This window comes from Manacus candei, unplaced genomic scaffold (assembly GCF_025592945.1).
Source record: "Manacus candei isolate 608988 ecotype Guabito, Panama unplaced genomic scaffold, ASM2559294v1 h1tg000005l, whole genome shotgun sequence".
In the NCBI taxonomy this organism is placed as follows: domain Eukaryota; kingdom Metazoa; phylum Chordata; class Aves; order Passeriformes; family Pipridae; genus Manacus; species Manacus candei.
The window spans coordinates 18,269,245-18,293,982 of NW_026138053.1; the positions used below are offsets into that span (position 1 = coordinate 18,269,245).

The window sequence follows — 24,738 nt, forward strand, 5'->3', positions numbered from 1 at the left end:
TACCTTCTTTTTTTTTATATATCAAACGTCAGATCTAAAACCGAGATTGGTTAAAATGTACACAGGATAAAGAATATTAAACAAAGTGAGAAAAACAGCCTTAATGGTGAAATTTCAAAAAAAGTTATTCTGCATTACAGCTTGTCATTTTATCTCACATTACCTGTAATGTTCCTTAAAATTGTGTCCCTCAATATATCTCCCTTTCTACTTGGCAAGCACTAATTTTACTGCTTACAAGTATTTCCAACAGCACAGAAATTCCCTTACTGCATTCATACCGAAAATAGTAAGGATGAGACAGCATCAAAACCAGTGAAATAAAGCAATGCTTAACTGAGACAGATGCATGAAATGTAATCTTCAGACAACAGCAAAGTCAGAGGATTTGGAGAGACTGAAGTTTTGAGAAATATGAGAGATGTAAGGAGTAAGATGTGAGAAAGTTGAAGGAAGGAGCGTGAGGCAATGGAGGAAGAGGAAGAATCTCATTCAAAGACATTGATGTTGTCAGCTTCTGAAAGGGTTTGAGATTACAAAAACATTACCTCAAAATAGAAAACAAGATAAGAAAAGGGAAAGCAAACCTGAAAAGCAAATGAAATATAAAATGAGAACAAAGAAAGTGGTAATTTGTTTCTACAAAGATGACCCATGTTTTCCACAAAAAGGAACAAAACCATTAACATATAAACCTCCTCTTTTAGCTGCATTAATGCTGTTAGCTTGTTGCTGTAGCTGAGGTACCTACAGCATGCAGAGCACACACAAGGTGGATTTTGTGAGCTATGTGTATCAGCTCAGTAAAAGGCACAGCATTTATTCTAAAATTAGATTTAACTTTTGCAAATTTTTAATTACTGCTGTTCAAGAATAATATAGCCATTAAAAACATTCCTATACAACATTTTTTATTATCACTCGCACTGTAGAGTATGGAGAAAAGCCCTTAAGGCCTACAACAAATGATAACTACTGATTTTATACTAAGATGAAGGTCTAGTTCTCAGTCAAAATTAAGTGCCACATATGTAACAAACAGGCCAGGCTACTGTAGTACAAGTTTCATTTTTCAGTGGATCTTTGATTACCGTTGTAGTTAGGTTTCCCATGCCTGTGACACTCACAACATGCACCACATGGTCTCCAGCTTCAGAACAACTCATTAAAATCCAACAGAACATCAAGGAAAAAGGGCTTCTGACAGGATTCACTGCCTTGCTAGTTCAGGGCTCCTCTGTCTGAGAGGAGCTTCACAGAAAGGGCATTTTTTTTTCCCTTAAGACTTCAGTCTGCCAAGTGAACTAACATGGATCAATTTAAAGACATCGTAAGGTCTGAGGCACTGTCAGATGGATTCTTTCCTACTGAACAGCTTTCATACAGTGGCACCAAGCCACAACACGTGTTTGAGAATGCTGACTGCTTTTAACATTTTACCTCACATTACCAAATTCATAGCTGAATTCCCCTGCATACCCAGAGTTCTGCACTTGCAAACAAGCAAGGACACAGTAGTTACTCTGATACCACACCTACTGGAATGACCAATTTCACTGCCTGAGCAACCCGTTTTCAATGTGCACACAAACAGCAGAACAAGATCTAATATTGATAAGTTTAGATTCCTAGCTTCATATTGGAGGGCTGAAAATTTTTTCAAGTAATCTTCTAACTTAGAACCTGCATAGAAAGCAGGTCAATTTCTACATCAGCTTACATTATTTTTACTTGGCAAAAGCAATACTTTCTCTCACAAGTTTGTGAAAACAGCTGCCTCTAAACCAGCACCTGTATTCATCTTCACTTTCCATTTCTGGGAAATGACTCAGAAAATAACAGCTTTTTGGCTTTTCATTCTCAACAGAGTGATGCAATAAAGCATCTTTCATGACTCCCAGAAAAATATCTAAGGAGAAAAAAAGTTTATACTCACTAACTCTTATTCACTCTCCTGAGACACATCTTTTCTTTTAGTCATAACCAGAAACATCCTGACTACATTCCCTGGTGGTTTACTTGCACATACTCCATCTACGTCAACAGCAGGAGATGAACCCTGCCTTTTAGCATCAAACTGTCTATTATTAGGCACAGGTGTGCAAATTAAACAAACCAATGCCTCAGCATCCAAATTAGCTTCTACAGCAAATATCACTATTTGTCCCCCCTGAACCAGGCAGAGATTTGAAACCATACTAGCCCTGAACCATAACACCCATACACTTGACAAGACCTTTCTCTGTGCCCCTTGGCGCTGCCCAGACGCTAGCGGACAGAACAGCAGCAGGAGCAGCAGAGCACGGCAGCCCTTGTTGGCAGGACCTGCTACAGCAGAACACACACCAGCAGCCCCAGTGAAAAAAGCCAGGGTGGTCATAACTTAAGGGTCTGAACAGCCAAGCTGTGGCCTCCTCCACGCAAAGTAACTCGAGTCACCACAATGGCCTTGCAGTCTGACTTCACACCAAAGTGTTTCACTCCCAAAAGTTGGTACATCTGTAACACTCTCGGGGGGAGGGAGGGTGCATGGCTTTTTTCCTTTTTATGCCTCAGACAACTCAGGCTGCACTGCTTGGAGTCTCTGATGCTGTAAACACACACAAGCAGAAATGCACCATAAAAGCACAAACACACCACAGAGCACACTACACTTCCCTGCCTTGCACAGCACTTTTGGGTCAGCCCAGAGCTGTGCATTGGCACAAGACTCTTGCTACTTTCTATGTAGCACTGTCTCTATAAAGATCTTGATCAGCTCTTGGAGTTCATAATCCAGGCTTCTAAAAAGTGCTAATGCTCAAGTACTTTTTATTGGCTTGTTTTCTATGACACAAGTATTGTTTTCTGTATTCGAACACCACTAGCAGTTTTCAGTCACATTTGTGAGTACTGATCTGATTAGAAATCAAAAGCTAAACCCTCCTCTCAGATTCTATAGTAGAGTGTCAAATGAGGAATCAGTTAATTTCATCTTGTAATTTGATAAATTAACTTTGAGAAATTCAGGAAAAGTGAATGTGGTACAGGTCTGACTTCCCGAGACATCACAGCAGTTCATATATTCATACATTGAGTACTGTTTAATATAATTTTATTGAACAATTTGTGTCAAAATTCTAAGTTGCTTCTTTGCAACTTCATTTTAGAGTACTGGGTCAGGGGGTTTTTTTAGTATAGACAAAGGAAATAAAACTTTATCAGAATATCAGTGCTAAGAACTCTTTTTCCTTTTCTGAGTTTCGCTGGTGCAAGACAACATCAAAGACTGGTCTCGCTGTACTGTTAAATGTATAAAACCATGCTCTGAATCAGATACAGGAGGAAGTAAACAAAATCAAACTTGAATATTTCCTTCTTTAGAGGTCAAAAATGAAGGAAGATACCCTCATATTCAAGTTCAAGAGGAAGAGAAGTTGAATTGCAGGAATTCCAAGAGAGCTATAGTTCCCTACTTATGCATAGCAAGTACTTACCTGCTACACAGAAAAATCTGAAGACATATTTAAATAAGCACAGGAATAACAGGACCACTCTCGTAGTAAAAACCAAGACACAAAACAACACTGCAGAAACAAATCTGAAATGCATAAATAGAAAAGGCCCAAGAAGTACTGTAGGGAGGGGGACATACACCAGACTGCAAGACAGAGTGGTGAGAAAGGCAAGGAATGAAAGCCACAAAGGAGATAAGGCAGTGATGAAGAGTAAAGAGTAACTAACCAAAGAAAACAATTTTAAACACTAGGTGATGGAAGTATAATTAATTAAGTAGAAATGATCATACAGATTACATTCTTTAGGTGTAAAGTTAGAGCAAGGGTGAACACAGGCCAGCACCAAAAGCCAAGCACAGAGGAAGGAAACTGGGAGTTCTGCTGTCCAGAGCCCATGGCCCGTGGACAGAGCACTCTGCTACTTGGTATGATTATTGCTTTGTTAATGTCAAGTCTGAAAGTAGCACCTTTCCCTGATGTTTAGCAGACTATTCAAGGCACAGGTGGACTAGTCACTTCCACAACAGACAGAAGGAACTACCTAAAAGTCCCACAATTTGAATAGAAATGTTCTCATGCACTCCCATGTAACTCCACATTCAGCATGAGCATGGTTAATCTAATTAATAATACACACAAAGGCAAGATTCAAAATCGGTCTAGTTGTGACTCCTACATATTCCAAATTCATGCCACCCATCTGTGGGTGGCAAATCTCCATTAAAAAAAAAAAAAAACAAACACCAAAATGTAAATGTGAATTACTCTGTAAGAGTTCAAAATCAAAGTGCATGTTATGCTTAAGTTCCTAGTATTCAAGCTCTTTCCCTAAGTTTTGGTTGATATTATCTTAATATCATATTGTTAGATATAGGAACTCTTTCCTATGGTCTGAAAAAGAGATTAATTCATATTCCAATTTGTTTAATTTTATAAAGAAAATGTCTGTAAAGTGAGACAGATTTTAAATTATTTATTTTAAATCATATGCCTGGTTTAGAATTCTCTTTTTCAATGAAAAACCACATGCTAAAATGTGTTATTAATATTAATATAAATAAAAATATTCGTCCTAATTTAAAGCAACCTTGTACTAATTTGGCCAGGAAAAACCTGTTCATTTTCTAATAAGGTGCAATCATGCTTTCAACAAACACTTTTCACCACAAAATATGGAACTGAGAAAAACCATCTTATATCCAGCCTATATCCAGCCTCCAAGCGAGCACATACAAAATGTATGTACATACAAAATGTATTTGCCACTTTGAGAACGGTATGATGGCATTAAGACTCATAATGAAACTTGTTTCCCAAAGATCACAGACTGTATCCATCCACTACGTAGAGTACTCAGTTTGTCTCAAATTTCTTTTTAGCTAGTTGAAAAGTTCTAAGGGAGGTTCTCCCCAAATCAAAACATGTTAACACTTGGTCTCAAAACAAACCCAGAACTACTTCACTTACCAATATTTAGTAGAGCAAATAAGTTCTAAGAGAGGCTGCCATATACACAAGTGCTTAAATCTCAACAGAAGTGTAAATATATGTACATAAGTGTACATAGTACTTTTCAAACAAACTGGTGGTGACCAAGAGATAAGACAAAAGCTTAAGACATTGCAACAGCCAAGTAAATAATCTTAAAAATCTGCACAGCTATTTCTGGCTGGTCATTTGTTTCAAACAGCTATTTATTTCTTATTTATTGCCTGTCCAAGTGAGGAAAGCATTTGAAAGAGAACTTGTAGGTTTAAAAAAAAAAATAAATTAAGAGATTAAATCTCACTCCTTGTTCCCCTGCTTTTGAAGGCAAGAATACATTGTATGGGATCCTTATACTGCATGCAAACTACATCCTCTTACCAGGACTTTGATAGTGATAATATTTAGACAAGTAGAGACAACTTTTTGGGACAGGGCTGCCACAAGCTTGGCACTGTTTCCTTTCCTCGTGCCCTCTTTTATTCTCCAAGTCTTCTGTGAGGTGTTTCCTGATACCACCTCCCAGTTATCTCCCCAAGGCCAGAAGCAACTCCCCAGGTCTATTCAGGTACATCAGCCCAAGGGCATGCAGTTAAAAACACAGTGTTGTACCTCAGAGCACTCAGGAAGATTAATCTATTTTTGTCTAGTACTGGAGGCAGGAAAAGCTACATTATGCCCTACTGAGTCACTATGAAATCAACGGCATGTCTTTAAACTGCACTGTGAGTTTTGGACTGCAGCTTACCCCAGTGAAGGCTGAATGGGAATTTGTGTGACACTCCCCAACCCACCAGTGACCTACATTCAATTTTTTGCTCTACTCTCCTTCAAGGGCACAAGCAGTAAATCCTCCCTCAAGTAATTCACATATTTTTGTAAAAAATGGATTACCTAGTACACTGAATTACTCAGCTAGTATCAATTAGCCACACATCATGTGGTTGCACCATGTCTCTGGTGCATTTTTGCACAAATCAGTTCTACTTTAGAAACATTTCAAACCTTTCAGCATCTTAAAGCTGACTTGGGAAATGAAATATACTTATGTGAACTATACTTATGTGAATTGGTTTTTTGAAGTAATTCTGTAAAGTGTTCCTTACACATTCACAGTTTCATTTGAAGATCTATATGCAACTTATTCAAACCTATATGCAACCCTAATTTGGGAATTTTATCATATTAAAATTGGCATGCAAAAATATGATCAGAATAGTACCTTTCAAAAAATTCAAATAATATACTTTTGTCAGCTCCTTCAGTATCATACTACATCACTGCATGGTACAGTGTACCTATTATCTAAGACTCTTTATGAACTGCTCTTCAGATCTATGCTGGCATATTACATAAACTGTAGCTGATTGAAATCTAAGAACTTATTTACTTGTAGAGGTTAGCAGTAGCTAAAATGTACCATTTAATTTCACTTTTGCTAATAATTTTATTTGACAATACTTTTATTTCTTCTGTAATACTACTTTCTACTTAGCAACTGTCTTTATTTACAACTGTTTTTAAATACGTTGCCAAGTTTATCAGCTAATACATTTGTCATAAAATTTTGCACTGAATTATTTAGCTATGGAATGGTTATTTTGGAAATTAAATCCTCAGTATTCAATAACCAATGATGCACCTTCAAAATCTCATAAAGAAAGCCATGAAAATGCAAACAATCTGTTTAATAGAGCTTTTCCCAAAAAAAAAAAAAAAATCTCATTTCATACAAAGTTAACAACATTCAAGATCCAAAACCTAAGATCCCACATTTATACTATAACATGTTTTGACAAGAAAAAGCCACATCCCTAAATATGTTCAGTGTTTGCACAGAAAGATGCATTAGTTTTCCTAGCAAGATAGTCTTGATGATCTCAATCACCTACAAACAATATAAGCTTTTCAGATTTATAGATAAATACCTTGGAATACACTCTTCTGACTTATTTTTCCATTACTGAACTATTCAAGCATCCATCCTTTCCAAAAGCATGTGCAGCTGTGCAGTTGACATTTATTCATAACACAACTACTGTGTCAGAATTAAGAACTGCAGAACACAATCCTTAATTAGCAAACACCTCTCTAGCCTTGTCACCAACATGCTAAGTGTAAGCCCTCTAACACATTTTGTGAACATTTCTCATTAACTCATACCTTTTTATGAAATACTCAAATGGTGTTTTCTGCTGCAAACCATTCACTTCAGGTTTCACTTTCTACTGAAACTGGACAGAACAAGTCGGGTGAATAAAATTACAACCAATCTAACTACCAGAGCATTCTTCAGGTTAAATAGACCCTGATTTTTGGATACTTACAAAGAAACAAACAGCAACTACGGTTTCACTGTCTTTGAAAACAGGTTATTATTTGTGACTTTTCACTCGAGTACACTTTTGCTTTACACACAACTACCAACCACAAACAGTTGAAGGCAGCCTCCCCCTTGCCTGCATGAAGTGGGGGAACTCTAAGGACTGAGCAGAAGAGTCATGTTCTGGCTTTCCCCCAGAACACAAACATCTCCCAGGTGTGGCCCCATGATGTCACTGGCAGATTGTCTTTGAGAAAACTTACACATGCCTGATTCTCCAGAGGAAACTCCAACACTGCCTAAGTGATGGTTTAAGACACATCTCTCTAACTTGCAATTCATGCCTCTCAGAGTTCAAGAGCAGCCCAAATCTCTCTGGTAGAGGTTTAGCACAGACACCATTCAATTACGTTTTAAATTGATGATATCGAGAGAGATGGGGGAAGAGAGGCAGAGAGGAAAGGGTAGGGCTAAGAGACATCTTGCAATACTAGAGAACTTTAGCAATTACACTTAGTAATTATTTAACTTTTTCATATTAGAATAGAGCAATAAAAGTCATCAAATTTACTATTTTAAAACTATGCATAATAATATATCAAGCCAATTGAACTGCTGTTGTCATCATTAATGCACACAACAAAGAAACATTTGGCAAGCAACATGGGGACTGATAAGCATTTCAGATTCTTCAGTTCTTAGTATCATTTTCATTTGTTTGTGCTTCTTTGCCTCCTAATCTTTGATTTTTATCAAGATGCAGTCAGATAAGATTCGAAGTGAACTGCAGGGAACAGTAAGAAAAGCAGGTACTGCATCATACTGCTTGGGTCAGTCTCTTGCTCAGACAAAAGGCCACGCACAGAGGAACTACAAGGAACGTCAGGGAAGAACAGTTTAACAGTACCATAGTAATTAAGCTAAGTTTGTTGTAATCAAAACTCTTCAAGGATAAACCAATAAGGAACTTAATATTTTTTTATTTATGTCATGCACAAAATCATTTCCCATTTTAAAGGGGGTGCCCAGTTTAGTACTACTTTTGAATAAGCACCCTACTGTATCTCGAACGCAGCCTTATATGGGTTATTTCAAGACAGACTTCTGGGGTTTTTTTGATCAAACATCTTCTCACAATCTCTACTGTAGTTTTTAATCAAGTCTCAAGTAAACAACTAGAATGGAAGTATATCAAATGGGTTGATTTAGATAGGTCCAAAACCAGAAAATATGTAACAGAAGAAAAATGGGTTGAGGCAGATAAAACCAGATAAGAGCATAAAGGCCCAACAAACATAAGAGATAAGACATATATTAAAGTGACAAATGAATACTTTTACAGTAAACATAGCCACCAACTACAAACCATGAAGATACAGTCCTTAAATCCAAAGCAATGTTGTGGTGTATGCATTTTTCAACAATAATAGTAGACCCCATTTTGCATGATAATTAACCTGAGATGGCTGAGGGACAGGGGGGTGAAGGGGTTGGGAGAGCCCTGCCAAGAAGGACTTGAGGGTGCTGGCAGATGAGGGGCTGGACATGAGCCAGCAATGTGTGCTCACAGCCCAAAAAGCCAGTCATGTCCTGGGCTGCATCAAAAGAAGCATGGTCAGAGAGTCAAGGAAGGTGATTCTATCCCTCCACTCCACCTTCCTGAGATCCTGAGCACTGCATCCAGGTCTGGAGTTCTCAACACAGCAAAGACATGGAACTGCTGGGAGACCTCACTGCAGCCTTTCAGTACTTAAAGGGGATCTAAATGAAAGATCAGGACAAACCTTCTAGCAAGGCCTGTTGTGATAGGACAAGGAGCAACTTTAGACTAAATAGAAGTTAAGAAATTTTTTACAGTGAGGGTGCTGAAGCACTGGCACAGGTTGTCCCAGGGAGGTGGTAGATGCCCTATCCCTGAACATATTCAAGGTCAGGATGGACAAGACACCACACGACATGGTCTAGCAGATTATGTCCCTGCTCACTGCAGGGGAGGGTTAGACTAGATGACCTTTAAAGGTTCCTTCTAACACAAACTACTCTACGATTCTTAAGTGCATCAACACTAAAGCACCCTGTACAGCCTGCTGTCCTGTTACCTGAAAATCTGAACATACTGTACTAGTTCAACACATCAGACAAGAACACAGGCTGTCCTTGACCTGCTTACATTTAAATATGATAACCAAAACTGCTCTGTCACTTTGTCTCTTGCCATCATTTAATAGCAATAGTGGTTTATTTCTTAAGATACAAGAGTAGTCAAGTGTTCAAAACAACCCTGTAAAAAGACTATACTTGAAACCACATGGCTTATTGAAATATCAGATTTGAATACATATGACTATGTTACAAGCAGACAGAAAGTGTAGTCCAGACCATTCATTCTGTCCCTAGAATTATTAATATAAATTGTAAACAAAGAGGAGACAAAGCAAAGCCTGAACACGACTTGCAAGTGTTTTCTCATGGTTTTAACAATAATGTGCAGTCAACCATGTCAGAAGGCACTGTTCCAGAAAATTAGTATATAAATGAAGAACACAGATTTAGATCTGAAATGGAGAGCACCTTAAAAACATACACTCTCATAAAACAAGTTCTGAACTCAATGCTAAGTCCAGTCTGAGACTACCATGAGGTAAAATTAATTAAAATGGGAAAACATCCAGGTACTTTGGGTAGCAACGAATGGTAATGGTACATGTTAACATAACTTTACTATAAGCCTTTGCTATAAGCTCACGACTCCATGGATCAGACCAAGTCTTCTCTACCTAGGCTGTGGGGAAATTAGTTATGAAACTACAACCAATGATCACACTGGGTTTACCCAATTCCTGGCTAGGAAAATAAAAGGCTGATGTGTAATGAATGGTATTCCCCAGAGCTGAGACCATGCAGTGACACCAAGTTCTCTTTTTTTCCTTCATCATTCACAAATTATAAAACATAATTAAAACAGGAACAAAACCAAACAAAAAGACAGGAAAATAAACCACCAGGACATCTACTTCATTTTTTACTTCACATTTAATACTTACAAGCAGACGTGAGGATTATCAACTGAAAGCAAATGGCCCCCAACTCAAAAGAGGCAGTGCAGGATCATTAAGTGAGTAAAAATCCTGTAGCTCTACAACTGCACTTGACTTCTATCTCTGACTTGAATATTTAATTTTCACTGTGGATGACAAAAATAGCAGCACATTGGTCCAAAAATCTAAGACCAAGCCATTTAAAGTTAAGTGGAAAAAACAATGTTGCCAACAGCCTTTTAAGGCTTTTCACATGGTAACTAAAATATCAGTGACCAATAGGCCCAAGTAACTGTAGTAGCCATATACCATTTGGCTCTAGAGACAGTATGATTTTATACCTGTGCCATTTAAATCTCAAAATCCTAGCACAGGCAGAGGGAAGATAAGCAGAGAACCCAGGCAGCAAGCAGGAGAATCTAGGTCAAAGTGGGAGAGGGATTCCCTTAAAATTAGATATAGTGCAAGCATGAGAGAGGATGGAACAACTTACATAGACTGTGCTTCAACTTCTCCTCTCCCCTCAACTCCTGCCATCTGTCTGCTGTACTAACAGAAAATTGTTGTGCTTTTCCTCTTTGGAAGCCTCCAGGTTTTACACAAGATGGAGGCCAAACAAACAAAAAAACCATGTTGCCTACCCTTCTTTGGTCATGAACAATTTCACTGTCACATGTTCTGCAGTTTTAATATGACTTTATTAGTGAAAAGTGAATATATTTTGCTCTATTATCTCACTGAATAAATTCAGTGAATAAAACATGAAAGATTTGTGGATAATCTCAACTGTTTCAGTTTTATTGAAGATTTTTCCTCCTCTCTCCTCCTGGAAGGGTATACAACTTTTTATAGCAACAGTTGCTTTTTGTTGTGTTGATTTTGGAGTATCTCTTGCACATCTGCCCAATCTTCCTAGAATCTGTTAAACCTGAGGGAATACTAACACACCAGTATTCTCTACTTCAGCATGACTTTCTCCTGCATCATAGCCTGGATTTCCTTTGCAGTAAGAGAGTGACTAAAATGATCACAAACTATATAACCTGAGTATATGCACTCAGTATTTTCACAGCAGTTGCTTGTTTTTACATAAACTAGCCTTTTAAGTGTCACCAGAGAGTTAGCTACACTACACATTATGTTATGTGCTTTTAAACAATTAAATACTTATTTCATTGGTGGCAGTTGATATTTGATCTCCTTGTTTGTCTTTTTAAAATCACAATTGAATACTGTACATTATTTCAAGACATCTGTTACAGGATCCCTACTAGGGAGGGTCTACTGCTATGTTCATATTAGATCAGTTATATCATAAAAACACTATGCTCAGTTACACATTCTTTAGAATATTTGAAAGCAGAGCACACAAAGGTTTTTTTCTTACAATATCTGAACACCATCTGAACGCCCCACAGGACCCCAAATCCAGCTCTCTGAGACCAGGGAGCATCTATTGCCATAACAGACATGAGAACTAACCCTCAGATTCCAATTTCTGCAACACATTAGTTGCAAGCTTCCTTCAGAGAATAGTGCACAATTTGTTGTGGTGCACTAAGCAGCAAAGACTGCTGTTCCAGGAGCGTGCAGGGCTCACAGAGCCCAAAGAACAAGTACCAACATTATTTGCTTATTCTGGCACACAGGTAAGAAAGGAAGAATCTGACAACCCTGAGGTAGTGAAAAATGACTCTCCAGCGTGGAATTCATAACGAAAACACTGTCTGGCACCCTGAGTGCGTGGGAGGGCATTTCATGCTCTGTCAGGAACTCTCAATGCAGCAACAATGAAATTTACTGACAGAAAGGTGAGGGGGAATGGGTGAATACTGCAGATCTCCAGGAAAATCAACTTATATATAGTTTTAAAGAGCATGATTTAAGAACATTCCTGTTTCTATGTAATGAAGCCCCTCTTTTTTCAAGCACAGTCTGAAAATAAGAAAATCTGTGCTATTGTACTTGAAACAGAAGAAAGTCCTCATCTTGTAACAGCTGATATCAATATTCATACAGAATGTACACATTAAACATACTCATGAGGTTACCTGCTTTCATTTCTTAACCTATTCTGTAGCTATTTACATGTTGCTATTTACAGAGCTTCCCCTCTGATTCCCATCCATTCCATGTACACCTTGCTTTTTCTCTAATCTTTGAGAGATCAAAGTCTCTGCAAAGTAGAGCACAAAGTTCAAGTCAAATTTTCATATGTTATGTCAAAGCATCTGGAAACAGCTCCTTTACCTCTAACTATTAAATGCAAGTTTCACCATTACAAACATTTTGTAACCTGTGTTTCACAAGGCTGTTAAGTTTTATGACTATATTGGCAGTATACAGCTGCTACTTCCACCACACTCTGGGTTTTTCTGCCATTTTCTTTAAAGAGTTGAAAAAATCAGAATATTTACAAAAAAATACAGTTGCCTTCACCAGGTGTCTCATTTTTCCCTTCAATCTTATTTCCTTGAAGGCACATTCATTTACAGTTGACACATTTCTCTTGTTCCCTCCACTAGCATGCTTAAATAGCCATTGAAATCTGTCATATGAAACAGAACATTCCATCTTAAGATGACAAATTCAAAAACAATTTCTTCATAAATTCAATTGAAGCATTGAAAAGTAAGAGATAGGGTTTACAGAGTCACCCCAGCTATAGTTTATTTACCTCTCACCACTAATAAGTAATTGCCAGCTTCTGACATCTCAACACAGCTTCCACTATGCTTAAATGTGTCAGAGGCTGTAGAAATTGCACACACTCATTCCATCACCTATTTGAGCATCAGTTTGGAAAAGAGTGATTCGAAATCATATTTTCCCCTTTTTGTTTTCACCTGTCATCATTTTAAGATCATTTGTATTTTGTACACCTCTAGGGAGAGCAGTTCAAATAATTCTTTTGGAAATGGCAGAATGACATGGTTGCAGTAGCACGAAAAATCTGCAGCACTGTTTTTTTGGCCTTTTGCATATATACAACTTCTGTTCGAGGAAGCTGGAGATGTACAACTATCCTGGAGTTGTTATTCACAGGAAAATATAATGAAGGGGAAAGTTGAAAAGCAAAGAACAACTTGAAAAAGATACACTTTCTTATTCTCACTACTGTTACTAAGAATCAGAATTTCCTAAGTAATAAGTACATTATCAGACATGCAATCGAAATCCCATGATACTTACAGATATTCTCCACTAACTGTATAAACAGCACACTTAAAGGCACACAAATAACTTAGCACACATTTTATTAACGCAATTTTATTAATTTAAACACAGTTGTCATTTCCCCTTCCACTTTCCCAAGTGGCCTCAAGCTCACCAAGTGCTTTCAGAAGCTGTCTACACATGTTCGTTTGCACAGGCTGGTAAAACACACAGCTCACCCATCTAAATACAGCGTATTCTGACCTCAAGTCGCATGTGGCGAGTTTCCACACAAGCACCCACTGGAAAGGGCTGAAGAGCACAGCCAGGAGGCACCTAAAGCATGGCTCCTATTGCAGGATTGCACAGGCTTGTTCAACTCAGCATCTCCACCTCTGCACAGGCAGCTGCTCCCACACATACAGAGTTTGTCTCGCTAAAGAATCCCACACGGCAGTGTCTTTCAAATTTGTCACTGCATTTTTACCTGGTAGCTTTCCAAGAAAGGTGACCTAGACTAGAGAAACCATTGCTTGTAGACACTAAATCACTAAAACTGGAAAACCAGTGCCAGGAACAATTATTTCTGCTGTATTGAGGCAACAAACAGCAAAAAACAAAAACAGACCATGTCTCTACATCCAAATTGACTTTGTGAAGAGACATTAAATATTAAGTAAGTGGATAGAACACAGTATTTTTTTAAACCAAATTATTCTATTTATATTCCAAAATGAAGTCTGTTAAAATTACAATTAAAGAGTACCAGAAACACTTTTTTCAGTTAAATTCAGCCTTAATTCAGAACTTGTTTACGGGGTATTCACTGATGCAACAAAAAAAAATTTTTATTATTTCTTCAAAACTAGACTACATTAAAAGCAAGATATCTTTATGTGGCACAAAATGTGAAACTCTCAGCAGTCAATTAGAACATACAATATTTTAAAAATTCTGTGCATTAGGCATAGGTAGCAAAGATTTGAAGTAAGCATTAAGATACCTGACTTAAACACCCTAAATAAGACATTGCTAGTGCAAAAAAAAAAAAAACTAATTTTTAATCTTCTGTACTTGCACAATCAAACAAAATCTCATTTTTAATAAGCTAAATTTTTATAAAAGGACCATATTTAAACAAAAGCTTTATCTTAAATATGATTTGTGAGAACAAAATCTGTTCAGCGAAATTAAAGAACAAGTGGAATTACCAGATCACTTAATTTTATGCTCAAAGGACTTAAAACTAGACAAAAGATTCAGAAAAATAATTCAATATTTTAGTTAATGGTAATCACTGAGCCATTTAAAACAATCATATTGCAGTCCTGATTCACGCTTGCATTCTTACATCATCTTTACCTCTATGCCTACTCACAAAAAAAGCAGTACATAAAAATTAGGCGGTAAATTTAAGATCTCTTAAAAAAAGCAATAATGCTTCAAATATACTAAATTTGAATAAATAACTATTTTTAGTGCTACTTCAGGTAATTTTTAGACTTTTTCCTGTGAAATTGGGGTAATGATACCCTATGAGTCAAAAGAAGAAACTGAAGCTGAACTAAACACATGTTGGCAATGACAGATCAAATAGATACGTAGGAGGCTGTGAGCAACAGACTGGAAAAAGCTTTTACATATAGAGCAACTAATCACAAACTTACAGATTATACTGTAAATATACTGTGTAAATTAGAACAGCCACATTAACCTACCACAGATGTGTCTGAGCTTTACAGTAGGTTAGCAAAAAAAACCAACTAACTGTCAAAGAAAAAGTTTACAGGGGCAAATACCTGGGTGAATGTCAAGCATCTGAGACTGAAGAAGCACATTCTGTGCCATGTGGTCTTCCAATGTACAGGCCCAGGGTTTCCAAATCCACACTATTTATGCCAAAGTGATTTCACCAGATAGCACTCACCAACAGTTTGCCTTTGCCATCTTCTTGCATTTCCTTTACCTTTAACTCAGCATCTTTCAAACCATTTCTTTTCCATTAATTTATCTTTGCTTTTCACAGACTCGGAACTTTCCCACACAGGATCTTTCTCTACTCTTTATTAGCCCCTGCAATACAAATCTAATTTTTCTGCTTTCTTAATTCTTCCCCACCGTTTTTTCAGTAATGATTGCTCATTCATTAGTCACAGCTCCTACGCCGCAGCTGCCATACAAGTCTTCTATACTCAAGCAGCACACAGGTGTTACTCAGGATATAATTCAAAGGATCCTTACCTTTCCAAAATCTCTCACGTCAAACAGATCAAATGCTTCAAAAAGTTCACTTTTCTTCATTCCAAATATTTCACAACATGCAGAAAGAAAAGTCCTTATATTCTTCAAGCAAAGAAACTAGGAGAAAGAAAATAAAAATATTAAGTGTCAAGTGTGTCTATTGGCAACTTATGTGCTCACATTGGTCACAAACACATTATATAATTCAGTGATACAATTACTTGTAAGTCAGTACTTACACTATGCTGTGATCTTCCACTGGTTCTAATTCAGCCATAGAAGTTCCCTTCAGACTCAAAAGTGTTAACCAAATTCTGAGTAGACGCTGAGAACATAAACTATTTTCTCTCATTTTACATAAACAAAGAAACATGGCAATATGCTACCAGATACATATTAATCTAAAAACAGATGTACTTTCCAGTTCCCTACAGACAGTATAGAACAAAATAATTTACCTGAATAAAATTATATCAATATATGAAAGTTATTCTTCATGTATAAACCAAGTGTTTTCAGTTGTTAAAAGTCTAGTTTGAATGTTTAATGAACACATGTGTCCTGTTTTAACACACTAAAGACATTATGGATACTAATTCTCCACCTGGAGCACAGGAGCAGATGAAATCTGCAGTTGAGAAGTCATTTACAATTTATCTAGTAGAGATTTAAGATACTCAGACCACTTTGATTTCTGTACTGAATCCACATGCATCAATGATCACCTGAGTCTGGAAAAGAATAAAGATTCTGCCACGGTGCTCTCCTTAAAAGGCTTTTATTGCATTTTCCTGTAGACTTTTTCATTTTAAAGACCTTACCAGAACAAAAGGTAGTAGCTGTCGACAGCATTGCCATAACTTAAGAGGAAGAGCTAAAAAGGGCAATATCTATTCTTGATAATGATTAGCACTCTAAGGTACTAGCAACTTATGAGGACATCAGTATCACGAAGATGCTGTTGTAGAGTTTTATGATCCACAGTTCAAAAGCAAATACAATATTTATAAGCAATGGTATTTCAAATGACCCAGTACTGTGCTTTCAATATGCATTTTAAAAGAAGTGATACAGCAACTCAATATTAAAACTGAGTTCCTAGAGTTCTCCATGTTATAGGGGATTCATGAGGATTACTTAAATTACAATGGATTATAGAACTGCTATCTGTTCCAACTCAATGTTTTGATCAAAGCAGTATTTCTGATATTAATATTGAGTGTCACAGCCATACCCTTCCTGAGTGCCATGTAATAAATACCCAAACTGCTGACTCAGACAAAATATGTCACTGCTTTACCTTTAGCATGAGACAACAAAGCATCAACACGGAGCCCTACTTCATGTCTTACACAGAACTATCTAGACAGACATTAAAAACAGAGCACGTGAGAGACCAGATTTACAGCAAGGTTACACAAATGAAAACACTGATTCACCAACAGAAGCTACAAGAGCCAACAGCTCTCGTAGATGGTTGTGGACATCAGGACAACAGCCAACAAACTCATTGCAAAGCATCACAAAAGCAGTCCCTGTGCAAACCAAAGCTCCCAGGAAGGCACCTGTGACTGGTAATTGGCACATCAAGTGTAAAGGGTCCCAGATGTACCAGGTGGAGCTGTAGCCTCCATCCTTTCTCCCACTCCAAACAGCCTCCTCAGTCTGTGCCTCCCAGCTCACATGGGACAGCCACTGCTGGGCTACATACTGGGCTGCTGAAGGACAATGCAGCATTTATACCAGACTGCTTTTATGCCTAGTGGAACTTTAAAAATTAGTCTAGCTTGCTCAGTCAATATGGAAGCTTATCTGGTTTTGCAAAGATTATAATTTTGACACCAAAATTGCAAAGTTAGAAGGCCAAGACATGTACAACATACATGCTTCTTCCACCACGAGTGGCAGAAGGAACCAGAAGAGGAACTGGCTCGGGACTCTGCAGCTTTAAAAACAAGGTGGCACAAACAAAGTGATGACTGCTTCCTGTTTGCTTTCCCCAGGCTTTTTATTATTTGTCTTAAAAGCTATCAGTGGCCACTGTGTTTGTCCAATGCACAATACTGATTAAACTTGAACACCCATCTATTTTCTTACATCAAAATTCTCAAAACCACTGACAGATGTGATCCTTACTTGGAAAACTCAGCTACCTTTTTAAAGCCTAAGTTTTGAGTTTAGATTAGTTAGTGCTGACGTCTGCCAGTGCAAAGAAAGCTTACAGCTGCATTAAGTTGTTTACCTCTAAAGAGAGCAAGAAGTTAAGGGAGAGACAGGAGCTGTCATGGGTCTAAAATCTGACCTAGATTCGCTATAGAGAGCATTTTAGTGAGTTGCACTTAGCTTCTCCATAGAGCTAAAAGAACCGTTTAATGGATCAGCAGTTATGCACAAAGTGCCCTTTCCCTTCTGCAAAATGTCTCCAACCATTCTTAACAGAGGACTCCTACAATGAAAGATAAAGATGGCAACATTTTTTCAACAACATTTATTGGTTTCTTCAAATTTCTTCAAATTCAGAGGCAGTTTTGTGAAATTGGCCTTTTGTTTAATTTATCGTTACTATGAATTATATGTGAGTCGATTAGAAAGCATATTACAAGAAACTACAAGCCCACATGTTTTAAAGGAAATGCTAAAGCACCTACACTGTAAGTAACAAATTAAATTATTTTGAATATTCTAACAGAGAGACCAAAGAAGACTGTTGTCCCCTGTTGTCCCCCACTTTTTTTTAAATATTAATTCATTATGTTAACCTGTACCATTACATTAAACAGGTTTGATATAATTATAATCTAATATTCAATAACCATACGAATGACAACACAGCAGTTATATTACATGTCTTGTGGACTCTAGAAACCAAAGAGTAAGCATTTGTCAAATCTGCCTGCACTTGAGAAGGGACCACATCATCAATGAGTGTGTGCCAACCAGTGCCTTTAGCAGAATAGGCATCTTGACATAATAGTCTAACTCATGAGAGTTCAAAGACTGCTTAGTGAGTTTTAGTTGGTCATCTAATGATTCAGTATCCATCAGTTTTCTCTTGTAAAATGAAAGTCTTATTACTAACTATCAAGCTAACCACAGCAGCTACAAGGATAAAACTGTGAGACTACTAAAACCAAAAACATGTTAATATTTAAATTAATTCATTTTTCAATAAAATGTATGAGAAAAAAACACTTTAAAAAACCCCTTCATTATACGCTACTCATGTTTTGGAAAAGTTATTGGATTATATTAGCCAGAAAACTTTCAGAAATATTTCCAAAACTTTATAATGCAATCATCTAAAGAAACAATTTTCCTCATTGAAAACAAAGATTTTTATCGCTGTGGTTACTGTATGAAGAAGTACAAATTAGTAAGAGAAACCTCCAAATTAAAAAAGAGCATACTGCTAAAATCTAGGAAGTTCTATAAAAGACAACTCTCCTTGCTGGCAATAAGAAAAAGGCACCATCAGTCTTCAGTCTCTCATTAGTAAGTACAGTCCTCGGGATACTTGGAAACCTACTGCATTATTGTGTTTCTTTTTCAAATGAAAACATTATCCTTTGGCACACCGCAAGGGATCATTAGAGCAGCTGGGTACCCAGTTCTCAGAGATGCAAGAAGTGCAAAGTACCTCTCACTTGGTCTGATCTCTCAAAGTTTTCTCCACAGGAAACATTGTCTTTCAGTACAAGAACTGGTCTCTCTTTGTTAAAAAAAAAAAATAACGTAACTTAAAAACATTCCCTTGGAAAAGTTCATGATGCCTTTTTTCATTCTGCCTCCCTTTTTTTAATTACAGGGCTATATCAGGAGACAGCAGTCCAGAATTCTTAATATACAGATCAGTAAAAATATTGCAGTAGGGCAGTATAAGCCATCAGTCCAAAAATGTTAACACCAGTGGAAAACACAACTTCTCCCTCACTCACCTGCAGGCACAACCGTGAGAGGAGAGCACATCCAGCACACAGAGGGACAGAAATCACAATCCATACCTATCCTGTGATCCTGGGATTGGGGTTCAGGATCCTGAGAACAATTTTCAATATTAACATCTATAAATTATCAAGATATTTCTAAATCATCCTGATGTTTCACAGCATAAGGCATACTACTACAAACCTGTAATGTTGTCATTGTCAGGGCTGTTGAAATGGTATAAGTCTTGTGATAAACCACTGTGTTTTTATGGAACAAATTAGAGTTTTAGTGGCCTCTGGTCCATTCTGCACTGAATTTAATTTTTTTAAGAGGCACTAACTGAACACATTGAAATGAAAAGCAAGTTTGAAAAAAATAAAATGTCTACCACCTAAAAAAAGAAGGTATGGTTTATATAATTGGGGCTACATTTGTCTGAACTTTAAGCACAAGAGAGTGAGCAAATCAAATTATATCAAGTTCCACAGAAAAAGCATGCTGTTTTCTACCATAATATTTGCCACTTCACACAAAAGAAACATTTTTTTTGAGTTTTTTTCCACACAGGACATGGGTATGTGTGCTGACAGAAATGCATAGAAATATTTTACAAAGGGTACAGAATAGAAATGACTAATTAGACACTAAAAGCACAGGCAGGGCTCTAGCTGCCCACAGGGAAGACAGAATTCTCTAACCAGACCTCTAATGAAGTGAAAGATAAAATGCAAAAATAAAAAGAAAGAAAATAATAGTCATATAGCCTCTATTCATATAATCTAAGTGGTATTTCTCAGAAAATGTATTTTAGCACTGAAGTACTTCAATGGAATACAGGTCTGTTTGGTACAGACCATAATATACACTATCTAGATGTATCCTTTGTACTAAAAGCACTTCTACAGGCATTCAGAAACCAGCACAAAGAGCTCTGATGATTAAATTGTGCCACAAGACATTTATACGAAATTCCAACATAGCAACACCAGTCAGGCAAGTGAAAACTGAAGGGCCAAGAAATGACAAGTGTTCAGGAAAGACAGAGTTCTAACTCACCTTTTTTTTAATTACCAAGAGTAGTAAAAAAAAAAAAAAGCTATTTGCATTCATTTCAACTTCCACCTCCTTTTTATTGTGGCAATTGAGTCACAAGCATGGTTATTTAGTCACAAGTTTGGGAAGCTGGCAGTTCCCTTACATTTGTATCTGGATCAGACATTCATACAGCATTTAGGACAAACTAGAGAACATACTAAAGCCTGAGTGATCTAAGACAGTCTAAACAGGTGCTCGGGTACAAGGGGTATTAAAACCAAAATGGATCACCATCACTCAATGTCAGGGAAGGTGTTTTTTTCCCATTGTGATTCACTTTTGCTGACACTGAATACCCATGCCTTCATCACTGCACTGTTTTTTGGCATGTTGTGTTTCCAACCCCACACAGACATCAGGAGCCTCCCATTAACTGTATGAAAACTGAGGCCAGTTGCTCCAAGCCACCATCATAATGTGATGAAAGAGTGAAAACACAGGAAAAAGGACTCTACTTAGCCCATTGTCCACTAAATCCATTTCAGCTCCTGTGGAAGAGACAAGGCATGTCAGTGACAGAAAGTCAAGAAATCTTCCCCTCCTCTTCCTCCTCTAAATGGCACCACTTTATAAACTACACTGCTGCAGCTATTTGCCTGTGCCTAGTCTTTAAAGAGCCTTAGAGGCAAAACCAAAAAGTGATAGCATTTTACATAACAGCAGCATTTTATGGCAAAAATAGTTAGGGAAAGGCCAGACATTTGAAACCAGTATATAAATAGGAAATAATGAGATGAGCAAATTTGGCTTCAATTCGCACTTCTCGGAAGGTACAATTGCTTTCTTTTTTTAATTTGTAAAACCTGATGTTGCACACAAGGAGTCACATACAGGTTTGTGAATATGGGAGGTTTTTCTATTGGTAATTTGTGGTCTTAGAAAAGCAGAATTATACAAGGATAAAAGGTAGAAGAATAGAACAGATCACTGCCATAACACTTAAATGCTCTTTTCTACACCCTCAGTGCTTACTGCAAAACATGAGCTCCTGACCTTCCCTGTCTGTTTCTGGGATGCTGATGAGAACAGATTAGCTGGGAATCTCTCAGTTTGACTTCCATCCTGTTCCTCAGAATGTATGCAAAAAGGAAAATAATGCACTTATACCTGTTGAGCATGAGGAGAAATGTGAAAATTGCCATAATGGATTTAACTGGAAGAATTGGTTTTCTACATTCTGTCACCAAGATTCATATGTGAAGTTGTTTCAGTGAAAGAAAGCACCGAAACAGAAGAACTTATCTCTTCAAAATTTCTTTCAAAGAACTTAGTTAATGCCCTGAGGGTTGTAGATTTTCTTTTCTCACTTGTTTTAGTATTTGTTGCAATAACTGTGCTGATAGGAACAATATCAATTCCACAAAAATGTTGTTTGAATCCTGCTAAGTCCAAATTTGAGAAAGATCCTAGAACTGACTACTGTGACCAAGCAGTGCCATAACTTCTAGTCAGCAACTGAAGATACTGTGACCACAGCAAAGCTATACAGCAGCAAGACCAAAATTGTACCTTGAACCTACATAAAGGAGAAAGCAACAGTAACTAGAGATACAGACCCAAGGGTTTCATCAGCTCCTACAGGAAATGTTTAGCTTCCTTAAAATTCTTTCAATCACATCCAATAACGGGGGGAAATTAGGTACTTAGAGATACAGCTGCTCATTTATCAAGGGCTCCTTTCTGTGAGCCAGGCTGGACGGTTCCCCAGCACATGCCATCCTTGACAGAACAATCCCAAAAGCAGGGTTACCAAAACAGGAGCACCTTATACCTCTATTAGATGACACTTTTTTTTAAGACCTGTGCGTTCATTAACATCAGATTATTAGGTAATCAGACAAAGGCCCACTGTGATACTGACAAAATTGCACATTCGGGGTTAACACAGAAATCATTCCTGGCTTCTTCACAGATTTCCGCAGCCAAAGTACATTAGATTAGTTCTGCTCTGCCAAAAGGAGTAATTATCACTATATGCAGTAAAAAAAAGCTGTAAGGATTTCTAAGTGAATGAAGTATGGACCCACTGATGAAGTCTTAATTCAACATCTATTAATGTCTTTTCATAAGTCAGCAAGAGGGAAAAGAGCAATATCAGAGTCAGGAATAGCATTTGTAACATTTTTCTTTTTCATGTGTGCAGCTTTTCTTAGAGTCTTTTTTTTAAATCCAGAGTCTTACTGAGTGTAGGCAAAAGGGTCACAAGGAATTTAAAGACCAAGTCAACATGAGAGGAGGAGTGCTCCTATCTTCAGTAAGCAAATGAAAGCTACCAGGTTGTCTCCAGAGATTTTTTTTTTTTAATTTAAGTGCCACAATACCCCAAGTCAGCATTATTCTTTTTTTTTCCACTCTTAGGTAAAACCTATTAATTTGCAAATTATATTTAAAAAAGAAACCAATGCACACAGGAAAAACACATCACCCACAGCAAAGGAATTCAGTTTTAGGTTCTGCATTTGGTCTCTCGTTCTGCGAACACCATCTCGATCATTCAGATGATCAATATTTTTAAAGCTCTAAGCAAAAGCAAAGAAGTCAAATGCTAAATACCTCCTAAACTCTGCTCTCCAAAAAGTTACAAAGCAGGTACACTAATAAATATGGAGGAGACAGCACACTGAGTCCTGGAAGAGGTAGGCTCATTATCAGTATCTCACCAGTTTACAGCCTATACCTTAGCTCTTTGTATAATTGCTTAAGAACCACTTTTGGGTAACAAAGCATTCAAGACTGATACCATTACAATACTGTGAAGAATTTTACTAAGAAATGTGCTATGCACAGAACAACAGACACTTCTTAATTCATAGGTCTAAGGAATAGCTAAGGAGATCTGAAGTGTTATTACCTTTCTAGATGTGTGCATTCTTTGAAGGCCTACACAATACATAAAATGCTGTATGAACTATAAAACATATTAAATTCCTTTGAACCACTGCTAACACTGTATGAATATTAATAGTATGTTCTTTATTTGCTCAGTTAATGTAGTAATTAAATATTCATACCAAAGCTCTTCTTAAAATTCCTGACTACTATTCAATTGTGTCTATTACATTTTGGCTTGAGTATGAAGTTTTGTTTATGTACATTTGTTCTTCTCTGTGCTTCAAAGAAAGAAAATGGAAATTGAAACTTGAAAAAAGCTGAAGAAGCACAAAGGATGCTCAGCTTTTATTAGTACTGATATGGAGTGAATAGAGGGCAGGAAAAAAGAAGTTTAGGAATTGTTTTGCATTCCTAGCTCTCTCCTTGGCTATGCTGGCACTATAACAGTGCTGAGCAAGAAAGGGTGAAGAAGCATTTAAATTCTCTGTGTCCCTTAAATACTCCAACAAGCCATGAAGGTGGCAACTTCTACTGAGTGGTCACAGAAACACATTGACCAAACACCTATCGTAGGTGATGCCTATCACCTGCATCAGAACAGGAATCACTGGGCTGCCTGAAAACACAAGAAACCTTTTCTCCTTTACTATTGCAAGATGAAAACTAAGAGAGATTCAGGAAAGCACACAGTCACTAAACAGATGGGAATATTTGGGCCATAAAACCTCAACTACTGGAATTACCTAAATGTAACTGGCAAGAGGCATGGGTGGGAGAGTTCAGGATAGCATCTGTTTGCAAAGGGCAATTTTTAGAGTAGTCCTTTGTTCCCCACTAGCAAGATTTACCTAAATCTATTCTGCAGTATTCGTCAAAAAAAATAGCAATTGTAACACAGTATTAAACATATAAAGCACACAGAGATTACCTAGGGGGTTCCTGTATTTAGTTACTTTTTCAAATAATTAGCCTTACCTGCCTTATATCCCGAAGTTACACCCCTAAAATGTCTTTCACTGAAGATCTCAGTGTCTTACAAACAAATGCAAAAAGAAGGAAGACAAAGGGAACATGGAAAATAGTCCTGAGGAGAACATGAATAGGAGGAAGACAGCAACAAGGAAATGAAAAGATGACCACAGGA

At 37.3% G+C, this 24,738-nt stretch overlaps 1 protein-coding gene across 2 annotated transcripts in view; it reads right to left on the bottom strand.

Annotated features, from left to right (window-relative positions):
* Window positions 1–24,738, bottom strand: part of VAV3 (vav guanine nucleotide exchange factor 3) — a 165,753-nt gene that overhangs the window by 120,379 nt on the left and 20,636 nt on the right. For both annotated transcript variants that reach the window (XM_051793401.1, XM_051793410.1), the window contains exon 2: window positions 15,741–15,857. In XM_051793401.1, the coding sequence (XP_051649361.1) occupies window positions 15,741–15,857 (117 nt within the window). The remainder of the gene's footprint in view (window positions 1–15,740; window positions 15,858–24,738) is intronic.